General features: G+C 43.3%; 1 protein-coding gene across 5 annotated transcripts in view; it reads right to left on the bottom strand.

Moving 5' to 3' along the window:
- Nucleotides 1-4,984: 4,984 nt before the first annotated feature.
- rab27a (RAB27A, member RAS oncogene family) overlaps nucleotides 4,985-21,617 on the bottom strand; it is a 123,986-nt gene continuing 107,353 nt past the window's right edge. For all 5 annotated transcript variants that reach the window (XM_068017837.1, XM_068017835.1, XM_068017836.1 and 2 more), the window contains one exon: nucleotides 4,985-7,096. In XM_068017837.1, the coding sequence (XP_067873938.1) occupies nucleotides 6,895-7,096 (202 nt within the window). In that variant the 3' untranslated portion in view covers nucleotides 4,985-6,894. The remainder of the gene's footprint in view (nucleotides 7,097-21,617) is intronic.

Here is a 21,617-nt window from a genome sequence, read left to right on the forward strand (position 1 = left end):
CTTGAATAGCAATAGTACCATAAAAAACTGAACTGAATCCAAATATCTAAAAGTGCAGACTTCCTTGACAAACAGATAGTACAAACCCTGCATTTATATAGCATCTTTAACATAGTAAAATATCCCAGGTTGCTTTCCAGGAGCCTTAGCAGACAAAATTTAATAGCCATATAAGGGCAGGTGACCAAAAGAGGTAGGTTTTAAGAGGCATCTGAAAGATGGAATGGTTTAAGAAGGCACTGCCACCTATGGAGGGGCAAAAATATTGGGGATACACAGGAAGCCAAAATTGGAGGAACGCAGAGTTCACAGAGGGTTGTAGGGATGGAGGAGGTTACACTGAGTGAGGATCAAAGGTCATGGAGGGATTCGAACACAAGGATGAGAATTTTAAAATCAAGGTGTAACGACCTCAGTGAGATATTTAACGTGAAAAATACAAGATAAGAATGCCCAAACCAATTTCAAGAACTACACAAGATTTCACATTTTAAGAATTGTAATATCGCAACTAAGCTGAAAGTAATCCCCAAATAGCTGAATAGTACTTTGTAAATAACTGATACCACAGCTTACAAAGAAAGGTATTTTCTTTACTTATTAAAATACTTGAAAACCACAGACCACACTTAGACGTTACACAGTCATTTTTGATGTTGAAATGCTTTGCGGTTGAAAGTCCCAAACACCTTCCTGTAGCAATCGGTTGGATCTCCCACACCTTTTCAAAAATCAATGTTCTCTTTGCTCACTTCTCCGAGCACTTCCAACCTGGACGTCCATGAAGAAGGTGTTGCCTGGTGATCCTGTTAGTCTTCTACTTCTCCACAAGCTTCAATGTTTGAAACAGGTTCAAGTCTTCATAGCCTTTTGCTGTACCTGGCTTCTGAGAGCAGGTGTTCCCTTTCTCTCTGTCGAGCAGCCACTATTGGCCGTCTTCCTTTCTTACAGCCGGCTGTGAGGCTACAACCACTGGGTTCCCTTCTTACAGCTTATCTCCCTTCAGAAAGTCTGTTAAATTTATATGCTGTTCCAATATGCAGAGTTCAGAAGTCTGGTTTCACAGAGTCACTTGGGTCTTCCATTGTTCCCAAGTGTTAACAACCGCCTGGTACATTTGCATCTTCCAAATTACTGACTCCTTGTTTTGTGACCCAAAAGTCTGGGAAGGTGAAATCCATTGTTCTTCAGGTATTAGCCCTGCAGTCTCTGTTTTTCAAAAGGAAGTCTTTGATTTGTGTTTTCTGTTGTCCGGGTAACCAAGGCTTCTGTCTTGTCCTTTCGCAGAGTGAATGCGAGGTCACCTGACCTTCCAGACTCCATCTTGAACTTTTAAAAATCTCAGTTTTAAAAAACGTAATCATGTTACAAGGTCTGGTGTTCATAACACGAGACAATAGGTCTATGGTCCAGCAATGCCAAAAGGATTAGTGGAAAAGCTTTCTAGAGATGCTGGTAAAACTTGCAGGACATTACAACAACTGTCTTGTAGCAAACCAATTCACATAACATTCAAAATCTGGCCTCTAAGGTTTAGTACCAGAGATCCAGGGACATATTATCTCCTGAGGTGATATCGGGAGTGTAGATGGATTGAGGAGCGGGTTCTTCCTACTGCCCCATTTTTCTCCATGGGGTTAGTTAGAAATGCAGGGGAAACCCCTAGCTGTGTCAACACTCGACAGAGGAAGCACAGCACTGCAAATAAGAAAATTCATCATTGTGCATGGGACTGCGGAGGGGATGGGGAGAATGGTGAGATCAGGAGCATTACTTTAAGAAAATGTGTAAAAGGCTTGGACAATGAGGTTGGCCAGGAACAAGTCATCTCCCTCTCAGCTTCCCTAGTCGGTACTGCTACTTGTGCTGTCAGTCGTACTAGAGCATAAAAACAGCTGGTTTTAAGTGCCATATGTCAGTCAGTCAAAATCCATGCTAGGGTGGGAGTAAGAAACTTTAAACTAAGGGTAGAGAGAGTCGACAGTAGGCCTCCAGACCCCATTTTTCTTTTGGGGGTGACAGCAAAGGTAACTCCAGCTCATAGTGTCATAACAGGCAGAGCCTTAGAGTGAGGGTGGTTGTATTTAGGGTTTGCTCAACCACAAGACTATTTGCTTTCTGAGCAATTGAATAAAACAAGCCTGAAAGTAGCATTTAATCTTCTGCACAAAACATGGCCAGAATGAGGCAAATGTGCACATCTTACAAGATCAAATTCATTTAATCACAAAATAGGTGTTTTCCTGCAAGCAGGCCACCATTTTCACTCATCAGTTGAGGATTCTGCCAGTCCAACACTTTGATTGCTGGAAACACATGAGTAATCTGGAATGGTCGCGATGAAGGGCATCATGAATAATTAAGAGCAAGGGGGACTGAAAAGATATTTTCTTAAAAACTGACCAAGTAAAATTAATCATTCAATTCTATCTGATTGAGAAGGAAAACTTCATTTGTAGCATGTAGATTCTAGTCTTGGAACAAACCATAAACATACACAATTGATATTTGCATTGTTGCTGGGCTGTTCAAAGTGTTCATATTTTCCCACCATTTGGGAATATAGAATGTGTTGGAAGATTTGAATGGTTAATACTTATGTCAGGACTGGTTTAAATGGGATCCAAACCAACAACTGCAACAAGATGATTGCTTCAGGCCCTTTAGAGTCAATTGGGGGGGGGGTGGTGCGGGGAGACTTCAAAAGTACAACAGCAGAAAATTTAGCTAAACTAAATAGTTGGCTACAAGATGAAAATTTAAATGGACAATAGAATGTAAAAACTATTTGAAAATTGTGACACCTTCACCTTTGCTACCAACTTCAGCTTTTTTGGATTGTATGTTGTAATAGCTGCTACACTGCAGTAACTGACTGAATGTACCTATAAAAAAAGACATTACAGCCTCTACAAGCACATTATTCCTTTGCTGAGTTTGCTTACATGAAAAAGAAAAGTTGTACAAGCACAATCGGTATAATCTGCCACGTTAATTAACTTGAACAAATTGAAGGTTCGGACACAGGAATTCAAATCAGACTCGGACATATAGATTTACTGTATAACCACGGTTACTTAGTATTTAGCTGAATAGGCAAATGAGAAATTATGATCTGGAAATTTCAATTGGGTTGAAATTGCCCCAGCTTTAAGATGTTGTTTGGGATCACCCAGTAAAAGCTAATGTACACAGTAGACCATTTCATTTTGACTTTATCACCAATTCTTGTGAATTCATGTAGCTTCCACGGAAACGAATGACCAAAAGCAAAAATCAATTCATTTATTATATAGCTACAATGTTGCACTTAAGACATTGTGGCTATTTGTTTTTTGAAAAAATGACCTGGAATTCACTGTAATGGCTATATTGGCAATGGGACACCATTAATTAAACTGCAGTGTTCCCCAGTCCTCCAGTGGCAAATTTATACCGCAGCGTACTAGAAAAATGAGAATGTCATAGCGAGCGTAGGGATCAGCAACAGCACGGCCATTGGATAGTGAAGATTTCATTTTGCTTGTTGAGTTCAGTGGGAATTTCAGCCTAACTTATATGTTTATATCTAAAAGACAAACAGGAATTAATATTGGCATTAAGAACAATTATTAGGAAAGTAACAACCCTTCTGTAACTATCACCATCCCAATCCTATGGCTGCAAGCTGTGGATGTTATGAAGAGTGCTGAAATTTACCCCGATAAAGAAAGTGATTTCAGAATCAACGCAGTGAACAAGTCACCCCAACAGGCAATTTCAGTTTCAAGGGTTACTCTTTCCCCCCTCCCCCCCCAATTAAAGTATAAACATTTACATTACATTAAATCTTCAAAGATATGGCCTCTGCTTTGATCAAGAAAATTTAGAATTCAGATAGCAACTGTAGTATAATGCCTGGACGTGATATTGGCTCTTTTAAAAGATGTCCCTGTTATGATTTGTACATACTCAGCATACCAGCCCCACTCTGCAATGACTTAAGTAGCAGCAGTATCAGGGATGGTAGCATAGTGGTAATGTTACTGGACTAGTAATCCAGAGGCCTCAACTAATGCTTTGGGGAGATGAGTTCAAATCCTGCCACAGCAGCTGGGGTAAATTTAAATTCAATTAATAAATCTGGAATAAAATTCTAGTTTGATTAATGATTATAAAACCACTGGATTGTCATAAAAAACCCCATCTAGTTCACTAATGTCCTTCAGGAAGGAAATCCACCATCCTGACCTTGTCTGGCCTATACGTGACTGCAGATTCACAGCAATGTGGTTGACTGTTAACTGCATTCTGAAATAGTATGGCAAGCCACTCCGTTGTATCAAACGGCTACAGAAAACATGCACTGTGGGTGTACCTACACCACGTGGACTGCAGCAGTGCAGGAAGGCAGATTACCATCATCTTCTCAAGGGTAATTAGGGATGGGCAATAAATGCTTACTTCCCAAGAACAAATGAAAAACATTTTGATAGCTTTAATTCAGCAAACTCGATCTATCAATAAATTGTAATAGTAAGTGGAGCTATAGTAGTTGTTCAACTGTTTTTAAACAACAGGACGAGGCAAAAAGTCTCAGAAAATTATGAAGTGGTGCAAGTCACAGTTGAAGTTGCTTCCACCGTAGTTTGCTGGGGGTTTTGTATCACAAACCTGACCCTGCACTACAAAAGTGACATTGTAATTGCACAAATCTCCAGGAAATTCTAGACCAATACCTAATGACAAAAAATTAGCATCTCCATACATTGATCTGGACAACTATTTTCACTTGTTGAAAGAGGAATGTATTAATGAGCAAGCATTCCAGACAAACTGCATTATAATTTGCGAATCATACTGGTGAGTCATTATGAATCATCTCTTAATTAAATCCTTCAAATGAGCTGACCATAAAAAACAGGGATTTGTATCGAATTATAGTACCACTATGTCGCAAAATAACAAGAACACTTTAAGTTCCAACATTTTCAAAAACAACTGGTCAACAGAAACAATTTTTAATGAAAATTTCCAGTAATTTAATTGACTGTATTCACAAACTGATTACATTAAAAAGTATTTTTTCCCTGACAATAAGATTCAAAGCAATTCAACCTCAGTTGTTCTTGACCTTTACTAATCAGAGTATCTGAAAATGGTGTTCCATTCAGCCAAACACTATTCTCCGTATGATCCAATTGAGGATTATAATCATTAGTTGCTCAAATATGCAACTTGTTGTCCTGAAGAAGCAAATGATTTGACATCAGTTAACACATCATTATACAAGATTTGAAACAGGAAAACAAAATGACTGGAAGTAAAACATGGTTACAATAGCTACTTGTCCTGTGAATGTTATAGTTCACCAACAACAAGAGACAGTCCTTGTAACGTACAATGGTAGAGTATAGGAATAAAAACAAAGTGCTGGAAATACTCAGCAGGTCTGGCTGTATCTGAGGAGACAGAAACAGAGTTAACGTTTCAAGTCTGTGACCTTTCATGAGAACTGGCAAAGGACCTTGAAAGGTCATTGACCTGAAACAGTAACTGTTTCTCTCTCCACAGATGCTGCCAGACCTGCCGAGTATTTTCAGCGCTTTGTTTTTATTTCAGATTTCCAGCATCTGCAGCATTTTGCTCTTATTATGGTCGAGTATAGGAGGCAGAGTGAAAGGACTCAGTCCCATCTCTCAGTTAAAATCTACTGCAATCAGCTTCATTATGTAAATACCATTTCAAATATGTACAAACCCAAACAGAACCATAAGGGGATTTTATTTTATTAGAAAGGATATTCTGACAGTATTTTCAGAACAAGACTTTTCTTTAAAACAGCGTTGTAAACAGATACATTGAGAAAAATACAATAATTTGTATCAAATCTAATTACATCTACATTCCAGAATCTTTTAATGCAATGGAAACAATTTAGTATTTCTGAAATTCTGAACTGCAGTACACATTGATTTGTCACACTGATTTAGACTTCTCTGCCTCAATTACTAAAGTGCTCTCTGACCTTCATTTCAGTAACCCAACATGTACCAAATCAACTCAAATACCTTAGCAAATAAATTTATTCTTATTTTAGAAAGGGAAATAATGTTTTCATCAAATAAGAGTTCATTAAATAAACTCCACCTGGAATCTAATCGTTCAATCAAGTATTTGGCAGGTTTTAAACAATTTGGCATCACTCCAGTGTAAAAACCTGACAATCCACCAGTAGCAGTTTAGGCACATATCTGTAATGAAGTTAAGCAATTCTTCAGGAATAAAAGAAAACCGAATACATCAGTTTTGTGTGTGTGTGTGTTTGCACAAATCACAAGAACCAAGAATTAGCGCTAAAACCATAAATAATGAATCTGACACCAAGCGAGAAAGTTGGATTTTCAGAAAAAGCCCCAATTTTTTTTTAAAAAGGGGGAGTAAAAAAGAGACTATAAACACATGATGTATCATGGAGACCCATGTAAAATGTAGGTAAGCAAAGACTGTGCATTAGATGTTTGATTAGTTTTTGGCTGTTGATTCTTACCACAGCAGGAACCATATTGTACTCATTAATTTTATGAAGAGCAACGCCCTAAAATGGCTTGTCAGCCGCTCATATGTGCAAGATCTTGCACCAGCCCATAATAAAACTACCGTTGGTACTCAGCCTGCCCTGACTTCCTGTAGAAACAGAAGAGTACATATAATAATTCACACAAGGCATCAGCAACCTCTTTCATTTTCCTTTCAGACAGTCCACAGATAAGTAATTAGTCCACGTTGTTCTCATTATACCAAAATATTAGTTTGGGGGGGGGGGGGGGGGGTGGGGGGCAACAGCATGCATTTGGTTAAGAAAAAAAAACTGTTTAGCTCAATTATTAACAAAGGGTTTCCCCACAGGTCAATCTAGCAAGCACATTTGCTTTTGTCCGGGTCTTCTGCATTTAGTTTTTCAGTGGAGCTGTGGCCATTGGACCTTACAACCCCTTCAGGTATCCAAGATTTGTCCACGCACCGTTCCATGCGCTTCATGATGAGTTCCAACAGAGTTTCCACTGCCTTATTCACATTGGTTGTAGTTGCTGCACTTGTTTCAAAGTAGGGTATTCTGTGAAAAGAGCAGGCCATCAGCTAGATATAAATGAAAAGACAGAAACTACATATATTAAGGTAATGGGTGTAGGACAGTGATTAATAGCAAATATTGTAACACTGACTTTTTAAACATAGACTTTTTAATAAAACCAACTACATCAATTGATCCCCATTACTAACAAAAACCAGTGCCAGTCAAGCTTTAATGTTGCTTAACTGCATCAAAACATTAATTCATCCTTGCGCTGCCAATGATGTTGAAGAACATTGAACTCATCAACAGCTCAAGATAATTAAAGGTCAGTAATGAGACTCAAGGTCATTAATGACTGATGAAAGCAGAAAAGGTGTCCAAATATATAGGGAGATATCTACTTTTCCAACAGGGTCAGTTTCCTGAATTTGATGTTATTGCCTGTATACAATTCACTGTCCCATAATGAGTCAATTCTTTGAAGAGTTAATAATATATGCAAGCTTGTAGACTAGGGAAAGTAGACCTTCACTTCACATCTGACCTCCATCAGGGTTACATTGTTTACCTCTTACCTACTTGAGTAGCAGAGATGGTCAGTATCTTGATTGCCTAACATTGCATTGAAATCCATTTGATCTTCAAAATGTGCCTATTTAGCCCTCAAAGAAAAAGACAGTACCACAACTGGGTAGTAGCCCTGGGGCACAAAGGACCCTACTTCACACTACCTATTGCACAAGATGGGAAAAGAGACGCAAGCGCCATAGATTCAGTAGTTGTTCACCCAAGTTTCCAACTAAAAGTTGTTCTGAAATCAAATACTGCCCAAGTGAAGCACAGACTGTTGGTTATCTGCTTTACTCTTGTGCCTCTTCTATATTTTCCAAATGGTGTCCTTTTGTTCATTAAGTAAATCTATTTATTTTAGCCTGATATTACAGTCCAACAAAGGTAACTATGCCAGGACCGCATAGTGGACATACTATGTTATACGGTGGGGTAAATATTCAGAGACTCAAGTGTACTCACACAAGGAACACAAAGTTAGCATGCAGGTACACCAAGCAATTCGGAAGGGAAATGGCATGTTGGCCTTAATTTCAAGGGGACTGGGGTACAAAGAATAAGGAAGTCTTGCTACAATTGTAAAGGGCTTTGGTGAGACCACACCTGTAGTAGTGTGTGCAGTTTTGGTCTCCATACCAAAGGAAGGATATACTCGTCTTGGAGGCAGTACAACAAAGGTTAATTAGATTGGTCCCTAGGATGAGAGGATTGTCCTATGATGAGAGGCTGAGTAAACTGGGCCTAACTCTCTGGAGTCAAGAATGAGAGGTGATCTCATTGAAATATGGAAGATTCTGAGGGGGCTCGACAGGCTAAGCACAGAGGTTGATTCCCCTGGCTGGGGAATCAAAAATATGGGGGCACAGTCTCAGGATAGGGGGCCAGTCAGTTAGGACTGAAAGGAGGAGAAACATCTTCATGCAAAGGGCTATGAATCTTTGGAATTCTCTGCCTCAGAGGGCTGTGAATGTTCCATCATTGAATATATTTAAGGCTGATATAGACCGATTTTTGATCTCTCAAGGAATCATGGGTTACAGGGAGCGGGTGGGAAAGTGGAGTTGAGGCTGATTATCTTACTGAATGGTGGAGCAGGCTCGAGGGACCGTATGGTCTACTCATGCTCCGATTATGTTCTTAAAAAGTATGAATTATTAGTCCTAGGGCATGGTATCTCATTCACAGCAACGCAATAGGGTGCAAGCTACAGTCCGTAAGAGACCCCCATCTGCTTGTAGAAACGACCCTTTTTGCAGTGAACAGGAGTAACTGCTTTGAGAGGTACCCGAATTTTAACCATTTTAATAATTGAAGGTGACAAATGACTGAATTTTCCACAGTCTGAACAAAACTACTCGTAATTGTTTGTGTGCTTTCTTGGGTTAATCACAGGCTGCTTGCAACAGTTAGTATTCTTTAGTAATGGGCCTAATAGTTTTCTCAGCAACTGGACATTCATGCATTACATTTCATTAATGCACCACATTGATTGACAAAATACATAATCTCAAACCAACAATGAAAAGACAAGGAACCTTAAACACAAGTGGAAACATTCAATTGCAGAACAAACCTATGAGGTACAATTATGGGTCACAAAATGGTTCTCAATATCCTCCTGCATTTTCACTGAAGGAAATCAGTATAATAGATATTCAATCAGAAAAGATTTATTAGATCCTTTTACTGATTCAGTGACAAAACCCATTTTACTCCCAAGAACTGCAGCGATTTTAAATTCTTCATTCCTTTAGAGGGAAATAACCCAGTCTTTTTAACAGCTACTTTTTAATTTAGAAAAAAATGTGCTAACATGAAGACTCCTTTGAGAGCAGGAATTTCAGTAACAAGAGATTTACAAGACCGCACCTCATTATAGATATTGCAGCTCTGACATTTAGTTTTATACAAACCATACATTTCTAATGCAATCAGGTACATGAATAGTACAATACAATTCAATTCAGCCCTCGCCTCAGTCTCCCAAGAGATGTACCAGCTGCTGCAATTGCTGGAATGTAACAGAATTTCTCTCTCCTGAATTCTGTGGCAAGCTATGTTATTTGGATGAACATGGCACAATTTAATATCGGTCATTCATTATGTTCCATTTCATTCCCTTTTCCATTTACTCTTCCCAATTCTTGATTAAAATTCACATCATTCCTATCCTCCAAAGAGATTCAATGAATACACTAATTCTACAAATACACCTTTAGCCCAGACACATTGATGTCTGAAACTAAACATTCGATAGATATCCATTAATGGAAAGATGAGGATCTGTACATTGTGGTCTGTTTTCCTTCCACTTTTTCCATAATAGTAACATTTGTTTGTAGATCGATTATTCATCCCCATCAAAATTAACAATCACCTTCTCATAGGCATCCAGTTTTTGCTATCGCCATCTTATCCTGGGAAATTTGGCAAAGCAATTTAAAAATCAAATACATTGCAGCCAAAACAATGGAGCGCAAGTCAAAGGATGTCATGCTCAAACTATTAGTGCTCCAGTCAGACCACTGGTTATGTCCAGTTCTGGTCAGTGAGACAGAAGGAGAGAGAGAGTCAAACACTGGAGCCAGTACAGAGAAAAGCCACAGGTTGATGCCTCAAGCTAGGTCTTTCTGAATGGAATGAATGGACTTTTCCATCTTATTTATAGTGTGAACAGTGGAGTACAAGTGCCCAAAAGGTTTTGTTAAAGCTTGCGACACTGTTTAATTCTGGTCTATGCTCGGGTGATAAATAGCTGGAATAATCTGCAGGATAGCAGAGAAAAAGCAAATAGTGCATTTAAAATGCAGCTTGATGCCATGAAATGAGAGTTAGCGGATTTGAGGGATGAGTTTTGACGGGTTCGATGTGCACATCTCATCTTTGAGAATTTTGCTCCTGGTCAATTTGAGGAAAGAGGTTTTCAAACCTTCTAAAATCACTGGCAAGAAACTATTCACAAAGAAATCTTCCATTCATCCCTAGCGCAGCAATATGACATTGTGGGTGGAATTTTACTGCCTTAGTTTCTAACACAAAGGCGGGAATACTTTCGGGTCATGAATCCGACCTCCCATCTGCAGCCCCCACGCCTCCCCCTCTCCCCCGCCCCACAACTCGGGTCTCTCACTCTTAGCTGCAGGTCCAGCTGAGGGATCTGAGGGGCTACAGTGGAGGCGAGTTCTCCCAAGAATGGGAGGAGGAAGACAGCCTCTCCAACCAAGCAGACGTGGATGGAAGTAGTCGAGGAAGCCATCAGCCAGACCGTGTTCCCTCCAACCTGGATTCAGAGCATTAAGAGGATCCAGGACCTCAGGAGGGCATGACAGGTGAGTGGAACAATACTTCCAGGTACCAATCCCCACACTCTAACTTACCCAGCAGTGACCTGCACAGCACGCCTTAGGTCAACAAACAGTGCAGCTCCGCTCACTGCTCTCTCTGCAGGTACCTCCCATCCCCATCTGAGCAGCCAACACTCTCACTCACCCTCAGCCTAATGCCATCTCGCACCCATGTCTCACAGTCACCCTCCACGAGTGGTGCCCTTCCCTTCTCGGCATACGTCATTACCTGCTGTCCCTCCTTGTAGTACAAGAAAGCACATAATAAGGAGAGAGGCAGAGATGCAGGATGAGGGTAAGCTGTGGGGGGTGGAGGTGGGGGGGGGTTTGGTGAGTACCTCCCGTGACAAGCACTTTGGTCGACCACTGGCAATGCCTGCCTACCTGGTCCACTGGGAAGGAGGTTTTGCTCCACGAAGATGCAGATGTCAGCAACGACCTGCTACGAGAGCCTGAGGCACCAGTGCTCAGACATGCTCAAGAGAGCTGGTCCTCTGCCTGTAGACCTTGTCGGGGTCTCGCCTCCTTTCAGCTGGATTTCAAGTGTCCATATCCTCTGCCCTGTGGAGGGGCATGTGGCTGAGGAGAAGGCAACTGGTGCTGCTGCTGGTGAGCCCCCTGCCATTGACCCTCAGCAGTGACAGATGGTCAAGCTGCATAAGCTTCTCCCATGCAGCTATGAAGGCTGGCAGTGGGGAAGAACAGCTGAAGGTGGGTGAAGTACCTTCCAAGCAGTTGGCTATCACCTATCAAGCAGTAAAAACACTGACAGAAAGAGTGCTTTACACAGCAACCTTTCACCTGGCCATGGCTGGAGCTCTTCAGTGTAACCGATTAAAGTCTTCACAGCTTGTCAGTTTCACTGAGCAAGTCCCTTTCGCTGTGCTCTCACCTCCTCCACCTGCCAGGTTGCAGACTCAGCTTGGAACTCCTGTGCTGTTGAACAGGAGTGAGTCCATGTGCAAAATTGCTCCTAATTGCCTTAAGTACTTCAATTGGCTTCCTGCCTCAGCCACAGGGGTAACGCCACTGCACTCGCAACTTGTCCCGGGAAAGCCAGAGGGCACAGGATTATATTGGGATCCCGGCCTGACATCATTCTCTGGAATTTTCTGCACCCCAAAGCCACCTCCACCAGCCTGGGAAAATTCCACCCTGTGCATTTGAATTAAAATGAAAATATTACAGCCCATCAGACACGAGATGCAGCATGCAGTTGCACCTCAGAACCAGCATTGATAAGTAGGAAATTTTAAATCACAAGAGGCAAGTTTAATCTTCAGAATTCACATTACTATTTATGTTTCAGCCTGTCATAACAACAAATCAGATTCCAGGTGAACTGATAAAAGTGGATATGAAAAGGTTATTTAGCAATCTCTCCAGAACTGCCAAAACCATCAATTTAAGGTCAGTCAGAACTAAATGTCGACTGTGGGCAACGTAAAGTTACTCATTCTGATCTGTAAACTATTCATCCAACATAAGCATAAGAATCCAGATGATGCTTTTGAAAGAAGATACAAATCCTTCTGCTGGTGTGTAGTTTCAGAATGGGTTTCTCACTGCCACCTCATTTGCTCTGATGTTGGCACTTCCCCACCTTTATCACCTCCCTCCTCACACTTCTGCACATTAGTCCTTTCGTGCAGCACGTGAATACTCTAAACACGATCCTCCTTCCCTTCCTACGATTCCCATTTCTACACAACTCTGCATATGAACGTTGATTTCTAGCTCCTTTCCTTCACCGGTAAAAGGTCAGGTTGTATTTTGTGTCATGCCAGGTTTTATTTTTCCTGGAGGGCACAGCTACAGGAGACCGAGAAAAGAAAAAGTCAGTAGATATTGATGAATGAAACACCCAGCAAATAACAGGGCAGAAAATCCTTCCACTGTCAATTACTCCCAATCAGGACATCAAGTCCATATTAAATAAATATGGATCTTTTTCTTCAGAACAATTTAAGGCTTCTGATTGAAACTTTAATCTGCTAATTTTCAGCCTGTCCGACAGTGATAGCTCGAGGGCAAATTGGAAGACAACTTTTACAGAATAGAGCAAGACTCAGCTTTCAGAGAACACGCGAATATGCCCCTGAAATGAAACACTGAGCTCTTATTTCTTGGTAATTCTAGTTTTAGTATAGTAGACAAAAATAAATGGTACGATGGCAATCTTCTGATTTAGCTAAAGCATCCTGCTCTGCAGAGAAAAACTTCGAAAATGGGCATGCTGCCTGCAATTAACGCACCCAGTGAAATTAAAAATACAATTGGATGGATCTCTAAATTACTGGTAAGTGATATCTAGCTTGGAACTTTGGTCCCTTAGTTCACATCCTTAATGAAACTCTGTATCAAAATCTTTACACCTGACATTTTCAAATTCTCCATGTTAATGGTATGGCTGGTCACCTCACAGGAATGCATTATGAACAGGGGGAACGGGAGGAATGAGTGGAACTCACTGAAGCGGAGATTCATCAACGTTTGCCTGTGAGGCCTGTCCATCTGGTCACGGTCAGCTGCAAGACAGGAATGATCGTGGGATGGTTTCCTCCACAAAAATTGGTCTGCTCTCCTGTTTCTAGATCATTGCAGTGGTCAGGGATTTGCCATTAACTTTCAACTGTCTGGTGCAAAGATCAGATGTAGATTCCTTTGATTGGCAGAAGCAAAGGTTGTGCTGCCCACATAACTGGCAATCAGTACAGCACCCAGCATCAGCCCAGAGAGGAGGGACACAGCTGAGTTTAACACATTTGAGCCATATGACTGGAAGTATTTTGTTTGACACAAGGTGGTTGAGCCTGTTTGCACAAAGCTGAGAAATCCTTGGCTCCAAAGATGGCCATGCCAACTTGCATGTCACTTTCCATGACCAGGGGCGTTCATAGTTCTGCGACCAGCACAACAGCAGATTATGCTGGCTATTTATCTCATGGATTTTTATGCACCCTGCTGCAGATAAAATGGTTGCCTAGATTAGCTTGCATATCACAAATAATTCAAGTACGGTGAAACATTTCGGGACATCCCGGGGATGTAAACAACACTATATAATTACAATTCCCTTTTTCTTTCTTTATTCAATATTCTATCAGACTTGTTTTCCAGTCAGGTCTACCAGCACAATTCTTACAGTGAATGGGACACAAGTAGATAAGAATATTCATTTGGTGGTAGTGGTGGAGGCAAAGAGAGAGAGACTGCCTTTTCCTTTGGTTTTCTGGGTTTAAGAGAACAGATGATAAGATGATGGTTTATTGTGAGTGACAAACAGTTAACATTTCCTCTATAAAATTCAGATTTAAAATTAAAAAGGTCTCTTCCCTTCTGCAGCGAGTGGACAGCTTATGGTCTTTGTTAGATTGGACTGCATTAATAGTTCAAAAAGGAATCATGCTGTAAATACATAAAGGCTTAGCATGACATACAAACAATCGCTACTGAAGGCCAGAAACCCTTACACCTGTTGTAGGTGAAACACGGAACAAATATCCTTGCATTCTTCTTTTGCAAATGTGACACTATGGGGCATGAGCAGTAACTCCCGACATCCATTCAGGGGCCCAATTATTGGTTGGCATGCCTCCATCGACGAAAGATGATGGACACGCAGCAAGCAATCCATTTCGGTGGGGTGTCTTCTCTTGGTGCACCTTTGCTGACAACTGTGAAGGCCAATCCTTGAGAAGCAAGTTCTGCCACAAATGCCGCACGTGAAAATGCCAAGCAATGCTGCGAGTTGTTGTTTTTGACATTGGCGCCTGTTGCCAAGCTGCTGTTGCAACTGGTCATCGTGGTAGTGCACACCAGTCCACGGGTTGTGTCACCATTTCCCTCTTACGCCAGTTAGTGACTCCTAGGTGCGATTGTCGATATTTAGGCCCTTCATGTCACGCTTGCAAGCTTCCTTGAAACGGAGCTTTGGACTCCCCACTGGTTGTCCGGCCCTGGCTATCTCACCATACAGAAGGTCCTTGGCTATGCAACCATCTTCCATCCTGTGGGCATGTCCGATCCACTGAAGCCAACTCTGTTTGATTAGTGCCAACACACTTGGGAGCTCGGCCTTTGAGAGGACTGCTGCATTTGTGATTTTGTCCTGCCAGGATATAGCCATAATGCGCAGCAGACAATGAAGATAGAAATTATTGAGCTTCTTTTCCTAGTAACTGTAAGTCACCCATGTTTCACAGGCATGCAGCAAGGTGCTGAGAACACAGGCCTGATAAACCATCAGCTTGATCCTAAGGGTCAGCTTGATGTTATCCCATGTGCGTTTCGCAAGTAGGCCAAAGGTGGTAGCTGCTTTCCCCATGTGTGTATCGAGCTCTGCACCAAGGGACAGATTGTCTGTCACCATGAACCCAAGGTAGCAGAATTTGCTAACTATTTCCAGTGGGATGTTATTTAGAATGATCAGGGGCGGAGATGCAACACCTTGTCCCATGACCACAGTTTTCTTGATGCTTAAAGTCAAGGAGAACAAGTTACAGGCACGGGAGAGACAGTCCATGAGTCTTTTTAGCTGAGTTTCCATGTGAGCGACTAGTGCAGCATCATCAGCATAGAGGGGTTCTCTGAAGTGTTTTTGTCTTCGCTTTCAGCCTTGATAGATTGTGGAGCTTGTCTCCTGACCTAGTTTGCAAGTAGAGACCTTCCATATCTGCAGGGAAGGCGAAGGTCAGGAGCATGGAGGTGGTGATGCCAAACAGAGTGGGAGCTAGGACACAACAATGTTTCACTTCATTCTTCAGTCCAAAACAGTCAGAAGTGGAGCCATCAAACTGTACAGTGCAGTGCATGTCGACATGGAAGGAGCAGATGAGACTGAGCAGCTTCAGTGACAGCCAATTATTCCCAAAATTTTGCAGAGCCCTGCTCTGCTGACAGTGTCAAATGCAGTGGTGAGATCTACGAAAGTAAAGTAAAGGGGTAAACTCTGTTCCCTACACTTCCATTGTAGCTGGTGTATGGGGAAGATCACATCCACAATAGATCTGCAAGCTTGTAAAGCAGTAGTTCCAATGGCAAATCAGGAAGCCAAGTTTAATCATCTATTAATAGAAAACAAGACAGAATGCAGCTTTTCCTGGCAGCAGAGCAGCATGGTAACATTGTGAGAAATTACTGAGTGTTATACCATTGCAAGCATGTAGAAACACTCCGGTCACGGAGTAAAGACGGACTCTTGAAAGTGGTCTCATTTGGAAAAGCTGCACTATCATAAGAGCTTTTTTTTTAAATAAACCTTCCCAAATTTAGTACAATGGGAATGCACGAACAAAATGATTTGATCCCCACTTAATTATTTGTCAACCTTGCTCAGGCAAAACATACGAAAATGAAATACACTTTGGTAACGCAGTTTCTTTCTTTTGGGCCTCCTTATCTCGAGAGACAATGGATACGCGCCTGGAGGTGGTCAGTGGTTTGTGAAGCAGCGCCTGGAGTGGCCATAAAGGCCAATTCTGGAGTGACAGGCTCTTCCACAGGTGCTGCAGAGAAATTTGTTTGTTGGGGCTGTTGCACAGTTGGCTCTCCCCTTGCGCCTCTGTCTTTTTTCCTGCCAACTACTAAGTCTCTTCGACTCGCCACAATTTAGCCCTGTCTTTATGGCTGCCCGCCAGCTCTGGCGAATGCTGGCAACTGACTCCCACGACTTGTGATCAATGTCACACGATTTCATGTCGCGTTTGCAGACGTCTTTATAACGGAGACATGGACGGCCGGTGGGTCTGATACCAGTGGCGAGCTCGCTGTACAATGTGTCTTTGGGGATCCTGCCATCTTCCATGCGGCTCACATGGCCAAGCCATCTCAAGCGCCGCTGACTCAGTAGTGTGTATAAGCTGGGGGTGTTGGCCGCTTCAAGGACTTCTGTGTTGGAGATATAGTCCTGCCACCTGATGCCAAGTATTCTCCGAAGGCAGCGAAGATGGAATGAATTGAGACGTCGCTCTTGGCTGGCATACGTTGTCCAGGCCTCGCTGCCGTAGAGCAAGGTACTGAGGACACAGGCCTGGTACACTCGGACTTTTGTGTTCCGTGTCAGTGCGCCATTTTCCCACACTCTCTTGGCCAGTCTGGACATAGCAGTGGAAGCCTTACCCATGCGCTTGTTGATTTCTGCATCTAGAGACAGGTTACTGGTGATAGTTGAGCCTAGGTAGGTGAACTCTTGAACCACTTCCAGAGCGTGGTCACCAATATTGATGGATGGAGCATTTCTGACATCCTGCCCCATGATGTTCGTTTTCTTGAGGCTGATGGTTAGGCCAAATTCATTGCAGGCAGACGCAAACCTGTCGATGAGACTCTGCAGGCATTCTTCAGTGTGAGATGTTAAAGCAGCATCGTCAGCAAAGAGGAGTTCTCTGATGAGGACTTTCCGTACTTTGGACTTCGCTCTTAGACGGGCAAGGTTGAACAACCTGCCCCCTGATCTTGTGTGGAGGAAAATTCCTTCTTCAGAGGATTTGAACGCATGTGAAAGCAGCAGGGAGAAGAAAATCCCAAAAAGTGTGGGTGCGAGAACACAGCCCTGTTTCACACCACTCAGGATAGGAAAGGGCTCTGATGAGGAGCCACCATGTTGAATTGTGCCTTTCATATTGTCATGGAATGAGGTGATGATACTTAGTAGCTTTGGTGGACATCCGATCTTTTCTAGTAGTCTGAAGAGACCACGTCTGCTGACGAGGTCAAAGGCTTTGGTGAGATCAATGAAAGCAATGTAGAGGGGCATCTGTTGTTCACGGCATTTCTCCTGTATCTGACGAAGGGAGAACAGCATGTCAATAGTCGATCTCTCTGCACGAAAGCCACACTGTGCCTCAGGGTAGACGCGCTCGGCCAGCTTCTGGAGCCTGTTCAGAGCGACTCGAGCAAAGACTTTCCCCACTATGCTGAGCAGGGAGATTCCACGGTAGTTGTTGCAGTCACCGCGGTCACCTTTGTTTTTATAGAGGGTGATGATGTTGGCATCGCGCATGTCCTGGGGTACTGCTCCCTCGTCCCAGCACAGGCATAGCAGTTCATGTAGTGCTGAGAGTATAGCAGGCTTGGCACTCTTGATTATTTCAGGGGTAATGCTGTCCTTCCCAGGGGCTTTTCCGCTGGCTAGGGAATCAATGGCATCACTGAGTTCCGATTTGGTTGGCTGTATGTCCAGCTCATCCATGACTGGTAGAGGCTGGGCTGCATTGAGGGCAGTCTCAGTGACAGCATTCTCCCTGGAGTACAGTTCTAGGTAGTGCTCAACCCAGCGGTCCATCTGTTTGCGTTGGTCAGTGATTATGTCCCCCGATTTAGATTTGAGGGGGGTGATCTTCTTGATGGTTGGCCCAAGAGCTCTCTTCATGCCATCATACATTCCTCTGATGTTTCCGGTGTCTGAGGCCAGCTGAATATGACTGCATAGGTGTTGCCAGTAGTCGTTCGCGCAACGCCTAGCTGTTCTTTGTGCAGTACTTCTGGCTGCTTTAAGTGCTGCGGATGTTAAATCGCTGGGGGCTTTCTTGTAGTTCAAAAGTGCAATGCGCTTAGCGGCTATGACAGGTTCCAGCTCTTCATTATGAGATTGAAACCAGTCTGCATTTCTCTTCGTACTTTTGCCGTAGGTGGTCAAAGCTGACTCATAGATGGCGTCTCTGATGTGGGCCCACTTGGTCTCAGCATCCCCTGTGGGAGTGTTTTGAAGGGCTGTTACAAGTGAATTTAGAAATTTTTGTAACAGCTGTGGGTGAGAAATTCTGCTCGTGTTGATGCGCGGGTGGCCCTTCTGCTTGGAATGATGCAACTTCTTTGGTCTGAGTCTAACCTTGCTGCACACCAGGGAGTGGTCGGTGTCGCAGTCCGCACTGTGGAAGCTGCGTGTGATTTGAACACTGTTTAAGGCGGCTCGCCTTGTGACAATGAGGTCTAGCTGGTGCCAACGACGTGATCTTGGGTGCCTCCATGAAACCTGGTGACAGGGTTTAGTGTGAAAGAACGAGTTGGTGATGCAGAGGTTATGATAGGTACACAACTCAAGCAGTCTCTGCCCGTTCTCATTCATCCTTCCAACGCCATAGCGCCCAAGGCAGGAGGGCCATGAGTCATGGTCGGCCCCAACCCTGGCATTAAAGTCCCCCAGCAGGAATAGGTGTTCGGTGTTGGGGATGCTGCTAATGATGTTATGGAGTTGTTCATAGAACTGGTCTTTAGCTTCAGGTGCGGAACAGAGTGTTGGAGCATAGATGCTGAGTAGGTGTACTGGACCAGAGGTGGTGAGCAGTCGGATGGACAGTATGCGTTCCGAGCCATTTGAGGGAGGCTCTATCATGCTGAGCAAGGAGTTTCTGATGGCGAAGCCCACTCCATGCTGTCATGGTTCTTCAGGATCCCTGCCCTGCCAGAAGAAGGTGTAGTCTTGCTCTGCTAGAGAGCCACTCGCGGGGAGGCGAGTCTCCTGAAGTGCTGCAATGTCCACATTGAGTCTACTGAGCTCGTTGTTAATGATGGCGGTCTTCCGAGAATCGTTGATTTGTGTAAGGTCTTCCGACAGGCCAGGACACATAGTTCTGACGTTCCAGCTTGCAAAGCGAAGGGCTGGTACCTTCTTTCCTTTTTTCATGTTGTTTGGTGCGGTGTATCAGTCCACCTTTCGGGCAATGACCCTGAGCTCCAAGCACCCATTGAAGCAGGCAGACTGTGGCGGGACAGAACCTTATTGACCGGGGGCTGCCCGGTTTGAGGCGGGCGGTAGCTGTCCAGTGAGGTGCAATGACCTCTCCCACCGACAAAGGCAACCCGTGGCGCCCAGTTTCTACGCCAATTTATCTGGACTTATAACCCGTAACTGCTGCCTTCCGTGTTGTTTCAGTCGCTGTGAGGCAACTATGGAGTGACCTCTCCATGGCGCATGCCTGGGCAAATTTATGGAGGTTGAGAGTTGCCCAGTCGTCAAAGCCCCCCTCTCGGCCTTTCTGGTGGGGTCCAAAGGAGTGCAGGACACGACGTTTGGCACCAGTATGGCTGCAGGAACTGCCGGAAACATGCCAAAGGTGACACATGACCGCCTACGGGGTTCCGCTCCGGATTTTCTGTTAGGGTTTACTCCCTTAGCCTTGGTCTCTCCCGAGACGCCCACAAGGCAGTGGGGTTGTTGGGGCCCCTACACAGGTGTAGGATGGTGCCGGTGGGAGGAGGGGATGCAAGGGGGAGGGGTAGAGGGAGGGGGTGGGGGGGGGGGGCTGCAGGGGAAGGGGGTGCGGGGTGAAGATGGTGCGAGGGGGGGGCGGGCTGGGACGGGGTTGTGAGGGGGTGAGCTGAGAGGGTGGAGCAGGGAAGGGGACGGGGGTGGGGGGGGTGGAAGGGGGGTAAAGGGGGGGGAGGGGGGGTGGAATCTGTAGGAACGCAGTAGGAAAGACAAAAATAGAGGTCCAAGGTCACATTCAAGCCATGCTAATTCTTATCTGGAATCCTTGAAACTGAGTTTTTAAAATGCAACTCCAACCTTGACTAATATATTCAGACAGAGAGAGAGAGGTTTGCACATGTAAACAGTTCTATTATAGGACAGCAACCTCATGCTGCAATAAATTCTGTAATGTTGAGTCACTTGAAATCTCCAAAAAAAAAAGTCACTTAATGATTTCAGTTTCATCCAAAAGAAATGGTCTTCTAAAGTTCAATTGTAGGCCTTTATCAATCCAGCAAAATGGAATCCTCATGGAAACAAAGTACAGGGTGTTTCGAAAGTCCTTGTGCAAATTTAAACTTTAATAACTTTGGATTTACATGAGAAAAGCAAACTGTAAATTACATATAGAAGCATAAACGTTTTTTTTTTAATGTTAATGCTGTTAAAGTGTGTTAATGTTCACGAAAATCCCTCTGCAGCAACGGAAGAATATTTTCAACAAGTTGGAAAATTGGATTGAACAATAAATCACAAAAGATGGTGTTTACAATATAAGCCTAGAAATCTGAATTGTGCTAAAACTTTATAAATTATGCTTTCATATACCATTCACAGTTTGCTTTTCTCATGAATTTGCAATTTACAAAATGAGTGCGAGCACTGGAAATATCCATTCATAATTCCTATCAGAGAAAATATTGAGCATTTATCAAGATATACTTTCCTCTCCTTTTCAGGGGGCTGTTGAGTAGCATCTGAAGCTGTTAACTGCATTTGGGTTCAAGATGCACCCTGATGTAACCAACATTTCCAAATTTAGAATTTACATTGAAATAAAGGCCATTTCACGTTATCACAAATACCCTTTTCCCTGGCTATTTTCCATATTTACTTTTGTGCATTACTGGAACTCTACTCCACCATCATTAGGAAATACTTTCAAGCCAAGCCCTGTGTTTCAAGGAGGCAAGTGCTATAAACATCCTATTAATAGATGGTTCCACTATGATGCTCAGCTCCAGACCTCATTACAGCCTTGGTCCAAACATAAAAAAAAAGCTGAATTCCAGAGGGGATGTGAGTGACTGCCCTTGACATCAAGGCAGCATTTGACAAAGTATGGCATCAAGGAGTCCTAACAAAACTGGAATCAATGGGAATCAGGAGGAAAACTCTCCGCTGGTTGGAGTCATAGCTAGCACAAAGGAAGATGGTTGTGGTTGTTGAAGGT

Source organism: Heterodontus francisci, chromosome 38 (genome assembly GCF_036365525.1).
Source record: "Heterodontus francisci isolate sHetFra1 chromosome 38, sHetFra1.hap1, whole genome shotgun sequence".
NCBI classification, from domain to species: Eukaryota; Metazoa; Chordata; class Chondrichthyes; order Heterodontiformes; family Heterodontidae; genus Heterodontus; species Heterodontus francisci.